This window comes from Glycine soja, chromosome 15 (assembly GCF_004193775.1).
Source record: "Glycine soja cultivar W05 chromosome 15, ASM419377v2, whole genome shotgun sequence".
NCBI lineage: Eukaryota > Viridiplantae > Streptophyta > Magnoliopsida > Fabales > Fabaceae > Glycine > Glycine soja.
Window position 1 is genome coordinate 21,757,391 of NC_041016.1, and position 22,161 is coordinate 21,779,551.

At 35.4% G+C, this 22,161-nt stretch overlaps 1 protein-coding gene across 1 annotated transcript in view; it reads right to left on the minus strand.

Moving 5' to 3' along the window:
* Positions 1-844: 844 nt before the first annotated feature.
* LOC114388408 (187-kDa microtubule-associated protein AIR9-like) overlaps positions 845-22,161 on the minus strand; it is a 57,269-nt gene continuing 35,952 nt past the window's right edge. Inside the window, exons 17-37 of the mRNA XM_028348887.1 lie at positions 21,584-21,765; positions 21,327-21,444; positions 20,553-20,680; positions 16,453-16,618; positions 13,703-13,821; positions 11,797-11,965; positions 11,572-11,656; positions 11,398-11,471; positions 11,194-11,313; positions 10,034-10,226; positions 9,826-9,947; positions 9,330-9,537; positions 8,719-8,792; positions 8,444-8,582; positions 6,821-7,002; positions 5,766-5,921; positions 4,019-4,150; positions 2,564-2,622; positions 1,561-1,593; positions 1,332-1,463; positions 845-1,221 (exon numbers count right to left, since the gene is read on the minus strand). Coding sequence (XP_028204688.1) covers positions 1,045-1,221; positions 1,332-1,463; positions 1,561-1,593; positions 2,564-2,622; positions 4,019-4,150; positions 5,766-5,921; positions 6,821-7,002; positions 8,444-8,582; positions 8,719-8,792; positions 9,330-9,537; positions 9,826-9,947; positions 10,034-10,226; positions 11,194-11,313; positions 11,398-11,471; positions 11,572-11,656; positions 11,797-11,965; positions 13,703-13,821; positions 16,453-16,618; positions 20,553-20,680; positions 21,327-21,444; positions 21,584-21,765 — 2,768 coding nt within the window. The 3' untranslated portion in view covers positions 845-1,044. The remainder of the gene's footprint in view (positions 1,222-1,331; positions 1,464-1,560; positions 1,594-2,563; positions 2,623-4,018; positions 4,151-5,765; positions 5,922-6,820; positions 7,003-8,443; positions 8,583-8,718; positions 8,793-9,329; positions 9,538-9,825; positions 9,948-10,033; positions 10,227-11,193; positions 11,314-11,397; positions 11,472-11,571; positions 11,657-11,796; positions 11,966-13,702; positions 13,822-16,452; positions 16,619-20,552; positions 20,681-21,326; positions 21,445-21,583; positions 21,766-22,161) is intronic.

Below are 22,161 nucleotides of genomic sequence, written 5' to 3' on the forward strand. Positions count from 1 at the left end.
GACGACTTCCTTTCTTTTTCAAATAACCTTGATAATGAACACCCAGCTAGATTCCTCTATCTAAAGAAGTTATTCACACACCATTTGAGTTAATAATTGCCAAAGAACCTTTTTCCAATGAACTTTGCTCGTTGATCTAATTTGATGGTGTCCAGCATTGATAAAAGGAATGCAAGGTGTAATTCTATCAGGCATAATTCTGATAGATGCAAAAAGGGTCATCGTTGCAGACGGATCGCGTTTCCAGTACATCCAGAACCATTACTTTCGAATGCATTTGTTGATATGTAACTCTAACGCTAATCTATTGAGTAGATAGTACTTGGGTGATTCAAACCATGCACCAGGAACAATCATAATCCTTAGTTTCCCGTCAGTAGTGAACTGGTGCAGGTGTTTGGCTATGCTCGATTTAACAAGAAACAAGATTCTCAATAAATGATGGATTACAATTTGAATCCAAGATCAACATGTTTGCCGTGTCTAAAAACTACTCTCTAAAAAATAAAACAATATAAACAAGCCTAAACTTTAGCTCATCGATTCATGAATTTGCTTAATTCTACAACCCTACTAAAAAAATATTAAAGAAATTCTAACCAGACTGGTGATTTTGCTTAAATTTTAAGGCATTGAATAAGTACCATTGGCTTTAGATTAAAGACATTAAACAAATCCCCATTTCCTTAGTAGTCCTGGGTATGTTTTAACTCGAATACTATCATGCATGCAAACACAGCTAAGAAATCTAAATTCGCTAGCGAGCAAACTACAACATAATAAACCCTACTCATGTCTCACTAAATTGCATATCATTCAGACATCTAAAATATGCACGAAAATCTTAATGCAAAATATTTAAATGATCTTGCATTAAGCCACACACACAGATTTAGCAATCAATGGCCTGCAATGAACATGGCATTAAAAACTGTTCTTTTAATATAACAATACTTTTACACTCAGGACAAGCAAAATGTGAGAACTGGCCTCAACAACCCAGTTTCCCATATCAAATATGATGACTATACAATGCAAAGGAATTTATGCCTCTATCTTGAGAAGGGAATTGAGGGAAGTACTATTGAATCGCTGAGCAAGTCCTCGAATCACAAGAACAATAACATCCCGAATGTGTCGGGAGTGTACCATCAAATCTGCTTCATTCTCGCTGTCCACTACTATACGCAGACGGTGTTGATCATTCCTGAAAAGCTCCACCTGATACATTTAAAGATCAATAAAGAAAATCAAGCATATGATAACCCAAATTTAAAACTACATACATAATCGATAAAGGAAAATGAGTTTTCTGAGGAAACCAAACTTACATGAAAGGGAGGGGCATAACTACCACGAATTTCTGTAGCTGGAAAAGAAGTCTTAGTGGCAGGCTTTACCACCTTGACTCTTTTCCTGTTAATTTCGAGGATACGTCTCTCATATGTGCCCACTGATGAAATCTGAAATAGAAATTATGACAAAATTGGTACTAGTCCCTTTTAGACTTTTCCACCACTTAAAAAATGAATACATTAACATCAGAAGACTATAAGGTACCTTTTTTGAGGTTTGGTCTTTGTCACACAATACCTGTCACAGAAGACAAGTAATGAGCTTATGAAGGATAAAAACTAAGGTAAGAAGAGAGAAAGGTACAAAGCTTAAGAAGACCAAAGTTGAGATGGAGAGCTATCAAATTTTAGATGATATTATTCAATGAACTATATCTCAAACTCAAATACAATGAATCAATGAGATACAAGACTCCAAAGGGAAGAGACATGCCAGCCAATCTATCCAAAAAGTAGTTTTAACATTTCAGGTACTTGGACAAAATGGTTTATACAAGAAGGCTTCTTCTCCTAAAAATTATGAAAGGTTTCCTTCAGAAACCAGAACTCCAGTAGAGCTGCATCTTGGAGCATTTAACCAACCACGTGGCCACACTTGAGTAACCATCAAATTATTTTTCTTCCTGTATAATTAATTTTTAGACATTTGTCATAGCTATATAGGTGTCTTGTTCCGATAAGCACATATCAACTTAGTTGGACTAGAATCTCCAGACAGAACTTAATAACTAATCATCCACACAGATATATCACAGTTTTCATTTTATTGATATACCTTGGGATCTTTAATTTCTCAGAATTGGTTCAAACTGCATAGGGACCAATCCTGAGTTGTCTATGTATTTTCTAGTACCTCTGGTTCTTAATTAATATATATCTATTTTGGCTGATAAAAAAAAAATTTGATATACCTTGGGATGGGGGTAGCGAGAACATTTAATCAACAAGAATTGCTGACAATACACTCTTTAACACACTTTCTACTATTGATTGAAATTACTAAATCACAAATAGAGGTTTCCATTAAATAAGGAGAGTGAAACACACAATCTTTTGATTTCCAATAAATTTCAGCAAGTAATAAAATGTGTTTGAAAGTTTGTATTGTATTACAAACATTTCTCAATCAACAATACATTTTCAGACTATGCCAATGACAATAAAACCAAACTTTTATATACATATATATATATATATATATATCTCACCTCAAACTTCACTGATCCAAGTTCAAGGTTCTGCTTCACTTCTTTAAGAACATCAGGCTCTGCATTTAATTAAAGATCAGATACAATGTTAAGTTCAGTGTGGAAATTCCTAGAAAAATGCTAGAACTGAAGAATTCCAACTATCCATATCCACAAACCAAAGAAGCAAAACTGCAAAAGACGGTAGAAAATATAGAAAGATGAAAAGATATGCACAAAAAGAAACACCAGTGCATGTGGAATAGCTGCACTTGCAACTACAATAAATGGCAAGACTGGGTCCCACCCAATTATTTGTAATATACACATAATTTTAGATGTGTTGGGGAAGAATAAGAGGTGAACCCATTTGTTGGATTCATAAGAAGGGACTTGGGCTTTAAATCACGAGAGTAGGTTTGATCCTTCAAGGATTAATTGAATTAGCAAAGAACATTGAAGGTTTATGTTAGGACTGAGTCCAAGCAACAATCTGTAGCAGAAAAAAATTTGGGTTTGCAGGTTTAATATAGGAAAAGGAAAGGGTCAAAAAGTTGTAACAAACACTTAGAGGGATAGGAGAGTTAGTTAGTTCTGTTACTTGTAAAATTGTAACTCCTATAAATAAGAGTCCTATCTTTAGTAAGAGGGACAGAATTTGAACTATACAGTTACTGGGCTATTGCCAGTGTAAAAGGAGAAAGATTCTTCGGGGGATTTCTCGTATACCTTGGCTCTTGAGTTGTTCTCTCTCTATCACCAATAAGAAAGCTATTCCAGTTTTTCCTCTGTTGTGTGCAATTTTTACCTTGTGGATTCTATTTTTCCTACTTCAGAAAGAAGTTCCTAACAGTTGAATTGAATATAGCCACCAGGAGAGTGGTCAAGTTAAGTGATTAATCAAAAAGGAAATCATTGTGTGAAACCCCAATCCTAGGAATCTTCCTATCATTAATTTTATCCTTTTTAAATATTTGTTCAATTTTAATCTTATCTTTATGTTGAATTTAATCTTTTTCAACCTCAAATATTTTCTTGTTTAATTTTTACTCAATTTGCAATAATATTTAAGACAAACACGCAGTCAGTGAGAGCAACAAGACCCATACACAATCCCACTTGGTGTCTACTGTCTAGGAAGTAATATACATGAACATCTAAGTACAATAAATGTCATTATTTCCAACAAGAGGGATTGAAGGCTGACACCCATTAGTGCAATAGGACCACGGATTAAAGGTTGTAGTTGTGGGATCCACAAGAATAGGGTTTGATGGGAATAGTCCAACACCCATTTTTCTAAGGGTATCAATACTCTGGATGAATGCCTGTTAATCATATTTAATAAATTCATTAACATTTAGCTAAAACTAAAAATGAACAAAATTTTCAACACTCAACCTGGATTACTAATGTCAAAGATAATTTAATTATACACAGACTATGTCATTGATTAGATAAAGAATTTCAGCTTACCAACTGCAATTGGCTCTGTGGATACTGAAATTGATTGTCCTTCTACTCCATCCTCTCTTACAGGAGTATAGATGGCCACCAGCCTATAGCCAACATCATCAACATTCGCTTCATACATTCTGCCAGTTTCTCCTGTAGTTTAATCATTGAAAAGAAAAAGCAGTTGGATTAATGAAGATGCATAACAAGTAATATAAGCAATGGAAGATGTTTAAAGGAAGAGAAAAGAAGACAATGGAATTTGTGTGTATTACACAGCAGAGAATATTATCCTCTATATATATAAATTAGAAAAGTTATCTTGAATGAGTATTTCTAGGAATTATTCTTTAACAAGAGTGTGTTTAGAAGTCTTTCTTCAATGAAAACATTTTTAGAAATTTGTCTTAACCTCTTATCTCTTTCGATCTATCTTTTTCATCTTTATTTCTAAATTGAATTTCAATATTTTTTTTAAAAAACTATCAATAATTAAAAATAACCTTGTGTCACAATATAAATTGTTTATCATAAATCTAAAATACAATTTATATGTTTTAAAATACTTATATTTATCACAAACTTGAACTATAATATAATTTATATATTTAAAAGTATTTTTTTATAGATTTTAGTTATATAAAATAAACATTTAACATGTGCATTGCATAGGCTAAAATACAATGAGGGTATATATTTAAAGGACTTGAAAGAAATCTAAATTGTACTTTTGACTTGAGTTTTTAGAGAGATTACATATGGTATTTATTTTATTCACGGCATGTCACATAATTAAGGAAATAAAAAGGAATAAAAAAATACAAATCATATCAAATCTGCCTAATTCTAAGAAATGCAAATCAGTCTAATCATAGTAATAAATCTTCAGTTCAGCCTAATTTTAAAAATAACTTAAATTTCCATAATTATATTTCTAACATTTCCCCTCATCATGGTGAATGGATATATATTATTCCTAGCTTTATGTGGAAAGTCCTTTGGTGAATATAGGCTAAGCTCTCATTCGAAAATAACTTTGTATACCAGTACCTTCTAATAGTGGTTTCAGTTTATCAGAGGCACGACAATGAAGTCTACTACCAAGTGCTATAATGAAGGCAACCTATGAAGAAGGAAAATGCTACAATGAAGGCAGTGAAAACAAGGGGAACAATGAAAGTGCCAAAAGTTGCAACAAAGGCAGCAAAATGGGAAAATGAAGGTGACAAATGTTGCAATGAAGGAAAGTTAGACAAAGAGAAAAAGCACAATGTAGGTGCCAAATACTGCAATGACGGCAGCAAAAAAGGGGCACAATGAAGGTGTCAAATATTGCAATGGGGGCAATAAGAAAGAGACATATCAACAGAAACTAAGGCAGCAGCCAAACAACAAGTGAATCTTTTGAAAGAGAGATCCAAAGACTAAACAAGATCAAAACAAAACAGCAAGAGCCAAAATAGTTGTAAATGTCCATCAACAAACAAAACTAGATATACAATGTAGAAAAGGCAACAATGGCATGAAAGACAAGAAATTTGAAGATGGAAACATAAATATTCTTGATTAACTTAAAAGTTTTGTAGCTTTTCATAAATTTTGACGAACAATAGAAAGTGTATTGCTAGCACTCTTCATCAAACAATAGGACAAGGTAAAATTTCAAAATATGCAATATGTTCCCTGTATTGAAATTCAATCACGATACTTCTTGATTTCTTTAATTGGAAACATATTAGTTTTAACTAACTTTAAGCATTTAAAATACCTGGTATAGAGATAAGGTCAGGACTTCCAACCATTGATCTAAGCCATTGAACTCTACTTTTGCCTTCCTTCCCACCACTGTAAATGCCATGAACAGCATAGAGATTGGTATGAAATCCTCTTCCCTCAATCTCCAGCTTATGTATTCTAGGGATCCCTAAGAATGCACACATAATACTTACACAAAGGGATAATAAAAAACAAAAATTTTGAAGGAAAATCAATCACAAAAGAAATCGCAATAAGTTTAAAACACTACAATCTTTATTACATAGCAAGCTACAAGTATTTTAGTGGGAAATGATAGGACGAAGAATCACATGGCTGGGCATCAGGCAATCCAATTTCAATTTTCCATTTACAAAACCATTGTGTATTTCCTTTGAGAAAGGGAAGCAGGTCCTTGATGTGGGCAACATGAATGCCTATAAAGTATTTCAGAGACAAAATCCTAGTTGGAACTGTATGTGTAATAAGGAGTTTAAAGCACTAGCATAGTCACTATCAAAGTCTGAGATCATCATGCCATCAATTGACAACATACGAAAAATGTTCAAAACCAGGCATGTGGACATTCCAAAGGGGCAGTGCCCAGGGAATTGTGGTTTGACATTCAAGGAGCTATTCACATACTGCTACTAATCCAGTCTTAATTGAGAGGCAAAGCACTGAGGTTGTTTACCATTTTCATGTTGAGAAACTTTAGCAGAGACTGATTTCTATAGCATGTTCACTAAAGCTCCCGGTTGTAATCAGGTTAATTATATTTTTAACAAGTATATTTAGGTTTATTAGGAAGGGCATTGTTCATGCTACATTTGTAACTGGTCTTGTTCTTTTCATATAAATACATAGATAGGAAGCCTAACACATATCAAGTTAGTGCATTCCATTATCCCTCTATATACCTCTCCTCTACCCAACTGACTCTGTGTTGCTGTAGACAGGTCAAGAAGACCCAACTAAACAGGCAGACTAAAGACATTCTTGTGGGTAGAAAATGCAAAGAGGAATAAAATTTTAAAGCAAGACTGCTTCAGTATTCAAAGCAATTACCTGGCAATACAGGTTTTGTCTCAATGCATACCGCCTCACCTGACCTTCCAAACACATCAGTTACAATACACTCACATTTCAAATGATGGCCAATATCCTCTAGCCGCACCTTATAGGAGCAAGAACTCTGATTAGGTAATGGATCAAATGAAAAATTGTCTCCCACTTCTGATGAACAAAACCTGAAATGATGTTAATGTGATACATATAATCAGCATTGATTAGAAGCACTGTTGAGTTAATAACTAGCATTCTCCTGATAATAAAAAAGAACCACTCCAATAATTGTTAATTGTTAAATATTCATGCCATCACCCAACAGCTTCAGCATTTAGGAGAATAGATCATTGACATGGGAATATGAAACAAACTCTACTGACATGGTCAATAGTACGATCCTTGATACCCTCATACTCTTCTAAATTAAAAGGAACTAGATTTAGGCACATGCATTGCACAGAAGCAGTAAAAAAAGGTTAAATTTAGGGTGCATTTGATTTCCATTTTTAAAAACTGTTTCTAGTTTTCAAAAATTAAAAATAGAAAAAAAATTGATTGGTAAAAACAGTTTTTAGTTAGTTTAATATGTAAATAGTTGCAGGGATAGTGAGTGTCGCCTGCTACCATATTTCTGTTTCTTTTTGTTGGTAGATATTTGTTCCTCACATGATATCATTGAGCCTTGCTTGCTGCTGGCTGCTGAGTCACTCAGGCCCTGTACAAAGGAGCCTCACTGCTGTGTCACTCAAACCCAGTATATATTTTTACTCATGTGGTGCCATTGAGATGTAAAAAGGAAAACATCTTCCAGCTTTTTCTCTCTGTTAGAGTTACATGTAGAGGTATATATAGACCTCTGTTCTGTTATCCTAACAGAAAACACAGATTCTAACTAACTCTAACTGATTCTAACTAACAATAACAGAATATGCTGTTAGCAAAAGCTAACAGCCCTTACAATTAGCTTACAGAACTGTTTTCACAGTTGTACAATAACATACTCCAATACTATCTATGAATCTGGATTTAGACCTAACTCAAATTTAAAACCAGCTTGTAAGGCCCCCACATATATATACTCTATCTGGGTACTATTTCTAACCAATGTGAGGCTTGAGTTTTTCCAATAATTTTATTTTCTATTTTACCAAAAACTAGTATTTTCTAATTAGATAACTTATTAAAAAATGAAAAGACATCACTTCCCATAGTGATCATTTCTTTTACCTACTTATTTGGGTATGCTTTTAAACTACTTATCAGTACTTAAAGTTGCCTATTACATGTCAACTAATACAAATGATTTTTTTCATTTAATCTTGACTATTCAAAACAATTATTGGTCATTAGTTTTTGGTACAATATTTCAAAATTATTCAGATTATTAATTTTGTTGGTTGTTAAGATTTTTAAAGTATTTTCATTCTAGCTGTTATCTTTTGTGTAGCAGCCACTCCGTGGTCTGCTATCTAGTATAGCATTTAATTTTAAGGTTGGCTTCTCTACACTGCCATCTGAGATTACGTTTAGTGGTAAATGAATCTCCCCTGGGAAATAAACATTAAATTTGTTAATTGAGAAAAATATCAGCATGCTGCATCAGTATAAAGTATATCTGCATACCATTGGTATCTTATATCTTTCTTGTACTTGCTCCAAACATGTTGTTGAGTCTCACTATTTGGAATCACTTCAACAGCTGTAAGTACGTCACCTTCAACTGCCTTTCCAGTCAGAGCAAGCATCTCCACATATGGAAGCTCTAGAGGAAAATGCAAGAACCACACTTATTTTCCATGAACTTCAACATCTTGAAGGACAAGGTGATTCACTATTTAAAATAAATGCAATGTAAGAAAGCAAGACTTGCACAAACATGGGAAATGGACAATGATTACCTGGGAGAACAGTGTTAGTTGGATCCGATAAGACAAGTTCCCCCGCAACTGAATCTGAACGAATAGGTGTATATCTGGGGAAAATATGATGAAAAAGTTAACGTTGGTGATATTCCAGAGGTGATTTCGGTAGCTAACACTAAAGAGACTAAGTTTTTATGATGGACTATAGCTACTGAAAAATGTGCAGAAAATTTAGAAGAGGAAGAGTAGAAAAGAGACAAAGGACTGTCGCAATAATTAGATATTTGACTGATATGGCATGTAAAGATGTGATACAACACATTACAATCATCCTCTTTACACTAATAATAAGGTCAAGCACCATTTTAATAATACTAGCACAAGCCCAGCCCGCTAATAGAATAAGATTATTAACCCTAATTAAATTAAGTGGCAAATTAGGGAACTCTGAAAGTTGCTTCTTTCAGCAATCAATCATCCAATAATTTATACAATCTAAAGCAACAAGGACTTAAAAGATGAAAAACCATTTCTTCTTTCACACTTTCCAGTTGAAGTTCAGACAACCTAATATGTTTAACATGGCATACCATACACTATCTTCAAGGTCAAACATAAAAGGCTGAAAGATAATATAGAATAATTACCCAAACAACAAACGATAATTGTAATCCGAATCAGTAACTTCATAGATTTTAGAATTTGGCCGATTAATCAGTTCAATGGTTCCTTCATTATTTTCTCTATACCAGCTAAAGAGACTTTCGCCTTCATGTCCACCAAAATATTCACCTTCTCCAGAATAAATTCCCGAAGACAACTCTTTCACGCATACATTAGAAACTACTGGAGGAGCTGCAAATTATTAAAGGAGTCAGACAATAAAATGTGCTAAATACCACACACATTAGATGTCAGTAAGGCAAACAAAGGCTAGAAGAAATGAAAATCTAAAGCATAATACAGCTTATCACATGCACAAATAGCCAGATACACACAAATTACAGTGAGCACACCCTACATTAGATGTATAGGTACCAAGCTGTGCACACCACCCACAACAAAATAATTTTCAAACCATGTGATGAAAAGCTATCATCAGACAGTGAATAATGAACTTCCAGCAAAAAACCATAGATATACCAGGGGAAACTGGGGTACTGCAAATTGAAATCAATGGCTCCCCACATTTTCCATCTGCACGAGTAGGCACCCAATACAGAGCCAAATAAGCTCCAACGTCTTTAAGTAATGGTTTATATGTTCTGCCATAACAAGGAAAATATACACAAAATCCTCAACTTCAGGTACAGTTTCTCATAGAAAGCATGAACAACATATCAGTACTTACGGCTCTGTCCCACATATTACAACATCAAAAGCATTAGATATATCTAGTAGTTCAGATCCTTCAAGTTTATGCTTTGTCTGATACCAAATATACTCTCCAACCCCTTCATGTCCACCAAAATATTTTCTCGATGGCATAAGCTCTCTGTCCTCGCAACAGTCAGGAATTACAAGTTCCATTCCCTTAGGATCCGCTGTGCAAAGGGGATAATAAAGAAATTAGATTATAACTATCTCACAAAACATTATAGAATTAAAAAAAAAATATACCTGAAACAAACTGTTGAAAGACAGAGAAACGAGAGGAATTATGAGAAGCCATATTACAAAGAAGAAAACACTATTTATAAGGTGTGGGCTAGAAAGTAAAGGGCTGGGCACAATGACAATTGTTCTAAGTTTGATTTTAAAAATGGTTTTGGCCTTATGGAACAGCATAAAAGAAAGGATGTAGTAATAGAAAAAACTCAAATTCTGTTACTCAGGAAACTAAAGGACAACTTTTTGTCCCATGCTAAATATTACCAAACAAAAAGACAAGAATAACTGACCCACCTTGTCACTACTTTAACCCCCTCTCTCTGATCATATTATTGAATATCACAAAAGTTAATTACAGAGAGATATTTATAGGACTCTGAACTAAGAGACTACAGCTGTTAATAGCTAAGAGGGAGGTGCTGTTAGCAAAAGCTAACAGCTCTTACTAAACTGTTTTAACAGTTGCACATATATACACTCTAACATGCAGAGTGGTTACCAAGGAAAACCATAAATGCAGGGATTACCAAGGCTTGCATGGCATTTCCAGTAACCAAACAATCTAACATCAGAAACTACCTTGGCCTTGCCATCCACTGTGACCAACCTAAAATCATGACTAATGCCAAGGCTTTGCAAAAATAACAGCTTGGATTTTGGCTCTATTCCTAGGAACAGTGGCTAACAAGGATATAACTGGAGTTCCATGAAATCACCAAGGCACTCCAGCATCATAACCAAACCAAAGAACAAAAATCATCATTCACAATCAATCCAATATCAATTCATGCAATATACTTCCTCACATAATCCAACACGCCACCAGAAAGCTCCCCATGTGTATTTCTATACAATCTCTACAATCTTACCAGGAGAGGGGGGGGGGGTGGACAATCTTACCAGGAGAAATCAGATCAGACAATATGCTCTTCGGGCTGCCTCTGATTCCATCTTTGCGCACAGGAGTATAGATTATTTCAATGCACGCACCAACATCCTCGAGAGTCAAGTCCAAAAAATCTGCTAATGATAAACATTAAGCATTTACTTTTGCCATCACAAGTAGAGAACACTTAGCTGACAAAACAACAATAAAAAGGTCACCATTGCTACTTAATTTGTCTCGTAAACCATTGTCTTTTACCCTAAACCACTCATGGGTACAATCTCCTTGCTCCCTGAAAAGCAAGCAACAAAATTCCTCATTGGATAAAGTAACTATATAAATAAAACTAAAAGTATAGAGAACTTATAAGCAATGGATAACAGAATCCTGACCCTCCAGTATACACAGCATTAAAGTTCAAGCGCTGCCCTTCTATCATTGATCCAAGAAATTCAAGAGAATGACAAGTTGGGGAACCTAAATTTGCAAGTAAAAAATAGTTGATTCATTAAAATTGTCTATCCATGAAAACATAGATGTCTGAGAAAAATTTGTACGTCTTTTTGAACAATATAAAGCTTCAAGAGCACACTAAGAAAATAAGAAATGCTTAGTACCAGGCATTATAGGCCCAATTTGTTCAGACAAAACCATGGGTCCACGAGCCCAATCGCTTCGGACAGGCTCGCATGAAACAGAAATAAAGGAGCCAATGTCATCAATCGAGGGCATATACGATGCAACGGTGGCACCCGCAATTTCCTTTTTTGTGCCATCTGAACTGGTCTGCATATAGCCATAAAATAGTAAGTTGATCAACCAAATTATTAACTGACTAACTATAAATAGTATCATCAAGACAGTAACCACAATAAAACAAGATATGGAGGAATGTGCTATTAGGAAGTCTCACATCACCTGTCTTAGTTCTTAGGGTGCAGCTTATATATCTGTTAGGCAACTTCACTTAGTACCAATTGGTTTTAAGTTGAAATCTAACATGGTAGGTATCAGAGCCTATAACCCATCTTAGTTCTTGCCTATTCTAGTAGGCTTGCCTGTATTGGCAAGCATCTGTGGAGGGGGGTGTTAGGAAATCTCACATCGCCTGTCTTAGTTCTTTATTTTTTTTTGCTCAGCAAAAATAGATATATTTATATATATGAGGAGTACCAGTGGTACTAAAAGTACATGATGAAGATTAGGTAGACAGCTGGTTCCTTTGGTTGTTACAAGGAACCGAGCTAGTCCACTATAAAATATTACAAATGTCCAGCACCTACAATCCCTTTTTAAATACAAAAACCTTCTCTTAGATTAGTGGACCATTGGTTAAAGTGTAGTGCAAAATCTTTCTCCATAGATTTGAGCCATGTCCAAATTAGGAGTACTGCATCATCCAACACTTTGCTTCCACTGAAGGTTTCATTTTGAAAAACTATCCTATTTTTTGCTGCCAGATGGTCCATGTTAAAGCAACCCACCAACACTTCCATCTTGTGGATTTTATTCCACCAACATTCCCATTTCCATGTTACAGAAAATGATCCCTAGGATTTTGCAGGAATGCGCCCACTAAGTTAATCCAAGACAATGACTCCCACCATAAAGGTAGGATTTTGCTGCAATTGAAGAATAAGGGGGCTGCATCCTCCTCATTATTGCTGCAGAATGGGCACAACATGTCATTTACCATCACTTGTCTCCTCAAGTTTAACTTTGTTGGTAATCTATCTCTAATTAGCCTCCATGCAAACACTGATGATTTTGGTGGGATCCTAAGTCTCCATAGCTCCTCAAAAAACACCATTCTGGTTTTCCCCCATTGATTCTCCCCATAGCAGATCATACGCCTGTCTTAGTTCTTAAGGTGAAACTTATATATCTATTAGACAACTTCACTTAGTGCCAATTGGTTTTAAGTTGAAATCTAACATGTACTACTTATGCCACAATTATATGGCAACCACATGGAAATTTTTGTCTCCTGCTTTATTATTTTACAATATATTAAGGCAGTTTCTAGAACTTGAAACTAGAAAGATTTGAAAGGAGGAAACTGTAGTTAATTTTATTTCTAATTTTATGATTACAAAATGGAGGAAATCACTCATATATATAGACTTTATGACATTTAATCCAGGAACCTCAATGTAATATAACCTCCATTTGTGTAATTAACACGAGTCCTACCATAGTCACTTGTTTTCTTTTAACAATAACAACTACAAACATATGGTAAGAACCCAATAAAGGAGCAAACTCTTGACAAGTTGGTTAGGGACATTCCAATACCAAAGATTTATAAAATATCTAAGAGCAAGGAAAGTAAGAAAATCATCAGCAATTTAAAGTTTAATTAGAAAGATAAACGCAAGTTCACTATTGTCATTATCAATAAATGTAAGACAATACCTTACTAGTTCAAACATTCACAAAATAAAACCTAAGACTTTAATCATAATTAAAACTTATAAATTCATATCAAAGACTTTGACAACAAAAAGTTGAGGTTACAAGTACCCTAAGCCAGCGGTAAACTGAATCTCCCTCTTCACCACCCCAATACTTTTTTTCAATTCTTAGAATTGTTCCTTCAACAGCATTTCCAACTATGTGTAAAGAAAGCAATCTTGGGCTTCCTGATCACCAAAAAAAAAAAACTTCACTAAATGAGAATAAAAATATACAACAAATAAAATGACCTTAGATAAAGCAAAAAGGCATCAACAACTCATGCAACCAAAAAAGTTAAGCAAATCTTATCTATTACTATTATCATGCATACAGTGTGGATGAAATCATTCAGTGAGATGGAAGAGTTCAAAGTATCATATTCTTATTTACGTTTTGCAGATAATAGCTTACAATTAGAATATTTGAGAAAAAAACCATGTGACTAATCAGTCAAAACAAAAATATATATTTACACTACATACTATATTAATTAGATGAGAAATATTGCCTAAATTAGACATAATCCCTAATCATCTCTAAGTCAGTAACTGCTAATAATACTCAAATTCATGCACTTAATCTTGCATTTGGATCTTAGATTATTCAGGATCCTTTTTCACTTATTGTTTTTATCTGTTTCTTACTTATCACTGTTCATTACATTTTACCTGAATAGCTTTTTTCGAGGTCTAAGCTCCCTAGATGGTCAATGCTTTTGTTTGGACATTGGAATTTGATATATTAGGATTAACTCCATTGACTTGCACAGACTAACAAACCTAGAGCCATTTTCCCAATTTTGGCATTGTGCTTCAAAAACTCACTAGAAATAATGTAAATAGGGTAACTATGGGCTAAATGTGTTCAATACATGATTGTCAAACTCACAAAACTTGGGCAAGTTTACGAATTCAGGGTCACAAAAATGTGAGGCCTTATTAGGAAAATTGGACCTTGTCAAACTCAGGTAAACTCAGTTGGGATTGTACAAAATTGGTCAAACTTTCAATTCCACACCTAATTCAACGAGTTTGCTTCAAGTAGACTCAGGTGCAACCACAGGCACTAAAAGGCCAAAAATAACTATTTTGTAGGCTTTCTCCCATTTTTCTTAATTTGTTTCAGTCCTATGATTGCTTCCTCAATTCCTCTTTCCATGACACCATTTTCCAGTATTGTATGCCTTCACAATCAGCATCTAACCAGTGACCATTGTGCATTTATTTCTCTAACCAGACTATGGCAACACCAATCTCTCCTCCAAGCACCCACTCACGTGCTTCAACCCATCCCTGTGATCTGGGTGACAAACATGACAGCTTGGTTTCTTGCTTGGTTGTGAAAAGGCTGCAAGGGCTTCATTGCTTGGCAGCCAATCTGAGACAGAATATTATGAACAACGTATCCTTTGGCCTCAAGGTGAACAAGGTTCCTTTGTTCTTATTCTTCTTTTTTTCAGGAACTTACAGCGATAATTGAGAATTGAGAACATCAAAATTGTGAATCTGTCACTAATAGTTAATCAGTGTGTTTCATTAAGAAATTAGAATATTAATTATGGAAACATCAACAATGGATTTTTGTAATACTAGGTAACTAATTACATGTTGAGTCCACAAACCCTCCACCAGTGTAGGTAAGACTCTCAAGTTTGACTACCTTATTATACATTTATAGTAACTAGAGTAACTACAAATCCTTGTATTCAAGATCCACAGTATATGCAGTATCCTCCACAGTGTAATTGAGACACAATTTTCATTGTCTCTTGTTTTTGTCTTAATAGTTCTGAAATAAATGACTACCTCAGTTTGTTTTGCAAGGTAGGATGGCAGCTTTTGTGTAAATTATTCAGACATTTTAAAGAGTACTGGACATGTCTACCTAATTAATAAGGCCGATTTGTATATTTTTTTTTTGCTCAGCAAACATAGATAATATATATTAATAATGAGTACCAGTGGTACTAAAGTTACAGTATTTTGGGGGCCAGCTGGTTCCTATGGCTATTGGTAGGAACAAAGCTAGCACCGCAGCACCCTGCTACCTAACCCGTGCTACAAAAACCATCCCCCAAACTCCCAAGCTAAGTACAGAAACCTAGTGATAGGTTGGTAGTCCATTGGTTGAAATGAACTGTAAAATCTTTCCAATAACAATAATCATGAATAGGAGAAGAAAATAAGATGATAAATTAAGCTTCTCCCATAAGTTGAAATTAGCTTATGTAATCTAATTTATAGAAGTTATCTTGTTTAGCTTCTCCAAAAGCTGATTTTATCCATAAGTTAAATTTAAAGCTTAATTGATTTACCTTTTTATTATTTTCTACTATAAATGCTTGTTAAAAAGTTTATCCAAACAGAGCCCAAGTCATGTTCCTAATTCAATGTAAATGTTCTTTAGGTAGAAAGGATAGAGAGGCTTTGCAATATTTGCTTTAGCTATAGTTTGGTATACTTGGAAGAAGTATAATACCAGAATGTGTAGCAATATTAATCTCCCTCCACATATTTTATGGATAGACTTGTTTTTCTCCAAATAAATATTTAAATTTTTTCCTACATTATACTTGCAAAAGGAATGTACTTCTCTTCAAAGCTGGTAATTTTATGTATAATTTCTCTTGTTTGTAACTTATGAAAGATGGAGGATTCTTGATCCACCAGTTTATGTATCTTTTATCTCAGTAGGCACTTTTAATATTAAAAATCTCTGGTACCCATGTTAATGATGTGAGTTTCTTTATATATTATTCAAAAAAATAGACCAAATATGAATTCATATTCTGCAGCATAGTCCCATAAATCTGTTACCAGGGCGAACGCGCTCCTGGCCCATGCAAATTCTTAGGTCACCTACAACACCGTCATCACGTACTGGAGTACACTGGAATGAGATGAATTTTCCAATGGCTTCTTTGGTAATATGATACTGAAGTCCTGAAACCCCTGGTATCGAAGAACCTGAATCACCTTCAACCTGCACACACATACCAGAAGACATTTAGAACATAAATTTTAAATTTAAAGGAAATTTGTCACTAATAGGAATACATTTCTATTTATTTCAGTAGGTCAAACCTGCACCTATTTTCTGATCCTTTTTACTCGATTAAATTTTTCAATTTTTTTTTTTTGCTCAGCAAAAATAATAATATTATAGATGAGTACCAGAGGTACTAAAATATACAGATTTAGAGCCATATTACAAGTAGTTTTGGACAGACAATGATACAGTAGCTGAAATATCCCAAAAACTACTCAAATAAGACTTGGAGCTATACTCTAAACCTATGTTGCTGTCCTAAGAAAAGCATCTTTGAGATTTGAAGACCATTGATTGAAATGTAGAGAGAAATCTTTTTCAAAACATCTGAGCCATGTCCATAAATTAAACACTGCATCATCCATTAATTTATGAGCGTCAAAATTAGCATTGGAGAAAATGATGCTGTTCCTATGCTTCCAAATCGAGTAAGTGAGAGCGAACCACCACCACTGCCATCTTTTTCCCTGCAACCCTACGGAAGCTCCGAAGATATGCTGACTAAAATGTTGATCCGGCTGATAAGGGAAAACACCCATCATATTTACCCAAGACTGTGACTCCCACCATAGAGGACTAACATTACTGCAGTGGAAGAATAAGTGACTTGCAGTCTCTTCCACAGATCTGCATAAGGGACACAAGTACTCTTGTAACTCAACCCGCTTCTTTCTCAAATTGGCTTTAGTTGGCAGTTTGTCTTGACTCTTGAATCAACCTCCACGCGAAGATAGCCACTTTCAATGGGACCCTAAGCTTCCATAATTCCTTGAACTTTCCATCCTGCTCTTCTCCCACTGTGACATGATGAATTGCCTTATATGCACTCTTAGTCGAATAACAGCCACTAGGCTCTGCTGCCCACTTCCATTGGTCACTTAATTCCGGCCTGATTGTGAACCCTTCCAGCTGTTGGAGGAAAGCTACCGCCATATCTATCTCGCTATCAAACAAAGGTCTCCTCCATTGAAGATTCCATTCCCACCCACCTTCTTTCGCAGCACCTATTTGATGAATGAAATGATGTTTTTGAGCTGATATGGTATACAATCTAGGATATTTATCAGCCAAGCAATTGTCTCCGCCTATCCACCTATCCTCCCAAAACTTAAACTTGTCCCCACATCCGACCCTCCACAATATCAACCTATTCAGCTGTTGACCTTGATTCATGCTTTGATTTACTATCTTTAGATCCCTCCACCATGATGATTCAGTACTAGCCCTCGAAGCTCCATCAAGACTCCTCCATCCTCCATACTTCGATTCAAGGACTCTAGCCCAAGTTTCCTCCTGATTCTGAAACATCTCCCATTTCCATTTTCCTAATAATGATGTGTTGAACGAGATGATATCCTTGACTCCCAACCCACCTTGTTCCTTTGGCAAACACACCTTTTCCCACTTGATCCAAGGGATCTTATTTTGATCAGCTGCACCACCCCATAAGAAGTTCCTTTGTAATTTGGTTATCTTGCTAATCACCTGCCTAGGGACCCTGAAAAAAGATAGAAAATAAATTGGAATAGATGTTAGCACTGAATTTATGAGAATCACTCTCCCCCCGAAAGACAAGTGTCTCTGTTTCCATCCTGCCAGTTTTCTCTCACACTTATTAATTAAAGGTTCCCACGTCTGACATCTTCTAGGATTAGCACCAATAGGTATGCCAAGATATGTGAAAGGAAAAGACATCAATCCACAATTGAGATAACTGGATGCACCATAAGTCCACTGCTCAGGCACCCCAAAGGCCCCACAACTACTCTTGGCGAAATTTATCTTTAATCCCGATGACATCTCAAATGCACGAAGTATTGCTTTGATTGTTCTTACGTTCGCTAATGTTGCTTCTCCTAAAAATATAGTGTCATCTGCATACTGAAGCAGGCTAATCTCCACCTTCTTTGAGCCCACTAAAAATCCCTTATAGAATCCTCCCTCAATTGCTTTGGTCATTAGACCGCTCAAACCTTCTGCAACAATATTAAACAAAAGGGGTGATAATGGGTCACCCTGTCTAAGACTTTTCTGTGGATAGAACTCCTTCGTAGGGCTTCCATTTACCAAGACTGAGATGGAAGCTGATTTTAAACATCCCTGTATCCACTGAATCCACTTCGGTCCAAAACCCAATCTCCTCATCATGTATATCAAAAAATCCCAAGACACTGAGTCATACGCCTTCTCATAGTCCACCTTGAAAACCATGCATGGTTTTTGACATCTTTTGGCCTCTTCAACTACCTCGTTTGCAATCACCACACTATGAAGCATGTGCCTACCTTGTATGAATGCTGACTGACGATCACTAATTATGAGGGGCATAACTCTCTTCAGTCTATTAGCCAACACTTTCGCGAGGATTTTATAGGTACATCCGATGAGTGAAATAGGTCTATATTCATTCAACCCTTGAGGGTCCGCCACCTTCGGGATTAAAGCTATGAATGATGCGTTCAAGCCCCTCGGGAAGACTCCGTTGACATAGAACTCGTCAAAGAATCTAAGAAAATCTGGTTTGATGACCTCCCAAAATTGCTTGATGAATTTGAAATTGAACCCGTCCGGGCCCGGACTTTTATCACTTCCACAACTCCAAACAGCCCTCCTTATCTCCTCTTCTTGAAAGTGCTCCACTAACATGGCATTCTGATGGGAATCAATGGTATTGAAGCTGATCCCATTCAGAGTTGGCCTATCAAAATCTGTTTCCTGGAACCTCTGTGAAACGCATCAGACAAACTAATTTACCCAGAAAGTATATTAAGGAGCTTTCAATCAATCATAAGGAAAACACTGAATGTCCACCCAGGAATTTTACAACCAGCACCCACCCATACACTTGATTAACTACATATGTAAATATGGTTAACTTCACTTCACAATTAAGAATAAAGGAATATGATTGTATACAACTTTCAGAAAGTGGGTTTTTCATGAGTTTAGTTCAACCCTACAAAACCGGCTTGTAAGGTGAGGATTACTCCCCACTTATATAGTTTATCTCGACACTATCTTCATTTGATGTGAGACTTCAACATGTCCCATTTTTCCTCATGGCTCTTCCGCCATGTGGGACTATCACCACACCTCCCCTCACGCAACCCTACAAAATCGGCTTGTAAGGTGAGAATTGTGGGACTTTCACCACATCTCCCCTCACACTCAAGACTACCTGCCTAGAGAACCATAGGGATCCATTTAGGATAGACTCTGATACCATGTAGAAAGTAAGTTTTTCATCAGCTTAGCTCAACCCTACAAAACCGGTTTGTAAGGTGAGGATTACTCCCCACTTATATAGTTTATCTCGACACTATCTTCATTTGATGTGAAACTTCAACATGCCTCATTTTTCCTCATAGCTCTTCCGCCATGTGGGACTTTCACCACAACAACTACTGATGTGGTTAACATCAATCACTTCTAAGGCACAATTAACTACTATTAGTCATTTCAATAACCACATAACACAATAAACTGCTTTAGTAGAAATTTATTATAGGAGTTGAAAAAAAAATATAACTAATTCAAATAAATGCATAAGAAAAAAAATCATTATTAAGCTTTAGTAAATATTAACTCAGAAAAAGCAATCACTAAACGTCAAATATTCTAGTATACATAGCAAAAATGGTAGGGCTGGCATAGTGAATAGAAATAGAATCCTTGGTTTATAACTATATTTAGCTCAAAAGTCAAAGCAGGCAGTTCTCAGGCAATTACCGTTGAGTTTTGGTGCATATTGTGAAAAGTACCATACATGAGCAAGAATTTACATTGTTGCAAAGATAAGGATTGGACTCCCATAACATTAATTAAATAAACTAGACATAAACTGTGGAACATTAATGTAAGTACATACCTCGTGAATATACCAACTGTATATACTCTTTCCTTCATGACCTCCAACATATCCATATGAAGCTGTCAGTATTTCATCTTCACTGTAATCTCCAATGATAGATAAGAAATTCAAGCTTGGGGGAAGAGCTGTAAGAAATGCAGAAAGTTATGTTAGATGCTTATAGGAGTATACTTACTCGGTGTAGTGTAGTTTTTCTTTCTCTGTAAGCTAAAGCTGAGTCTAACTATAGTCTGTAGTTCGACTGCTGTTAGTTAGACTTGAAGCTGTGACTTATGTGTGGAAAAAACTATTCTCACACTAGCTTAACTTTAGTGAATTCAAAATAACATATTTATATACATCAAGGGGGAAAGAGACAGCTTGACATGACAAGTCATACTGCTGTCTTCTAGAACAAGATAAGCAGGAACTAAGTAAGCTAAGCAACATAAAATCTATCAAAAGATACACATAATTATAACAGTTAGGACAGCTGTGTTACAGCTGTCTCTAACTAACTTGGGTTAGATGACAGTTACAGTTGTATAACTGCTATATACACTAAAGTATAATCAGGTTCAAGCTGGATTGAATTTCCTCAATAAGAAATCTCTTACATTTTCTCTCTTCCCTCTTAAATCATTTAACGCTGGTTTGAAAAGAAATAAATGTGAAATTTGAGGGAAAAAACAGTTAATGTAGATTATGGGATTTATTTTCCTGTTACCAAAAGGATTTATATTCTCAACAGATCAAGAACAAATGGGAGTGAGAAGAAACAAGTACACCTACTCTCAACTGCTTTATCAGATATTACAAATGCTGGTTCACCGGAATCACCATCAGGAGTCATGGGCGTAAATTTTGCCACAATGTAATAGCCAACAGCTCCAAGAGGTATGCGGAATGCCTGAATAGATCAAAACCCAACAAAAAATTGAAACTAGATGTATAGGGGGAAAATGGTGCCACGAATTTGAAGAATCATTTGTATCACTATAGGATCCCCCCCCCCCCCCCAAAAAAAAAAAAAGAAAATAAAAACCTACTTTAGCAATTTTGGAAGTACTTAATGCTTCAAGACTGTTTTCATCCAAAGTTGACAAACTTGTTTTATACCACTGAACTCTGCTGGATCCTTCAGTTCCTCCAGTTACAATACCAGTTGCAGTGATCTTGCTATTCTCTCGTAGATCACCAATTATTTTGACATTCATTACTTTTGGGGGTGCTGAAAACAAAACAAAGCATTATAGCCATTCTAACAGTCAGTATAAATCAGCAGCATTTGAATATTTTAAATCGTCACCGGAAAACATTTCATCATGTTACCAAAAGAATGGAAAAGAACTAAACACATAAGCAATAGAGTATAAACATAATACATTAAAATTCTTAGAAAAATGAATGCTGCTGCCTCAAATGTATAAAAATTATTGTCAGAATGCAAAGTGGGAAAGGTTGAAGCTTTCTTTTGTAGGATGGAAACAGGAAAAATCCATAGAGGAAGATATGAAATTGAGGACAATCAATATAAAGCAAGACGAGCACAGAGAAGAAAATACTAATAATTCCCTTACAATAGAAGGATCAAGCATATCAATATGCTGAGATCAAAGCAAGATGA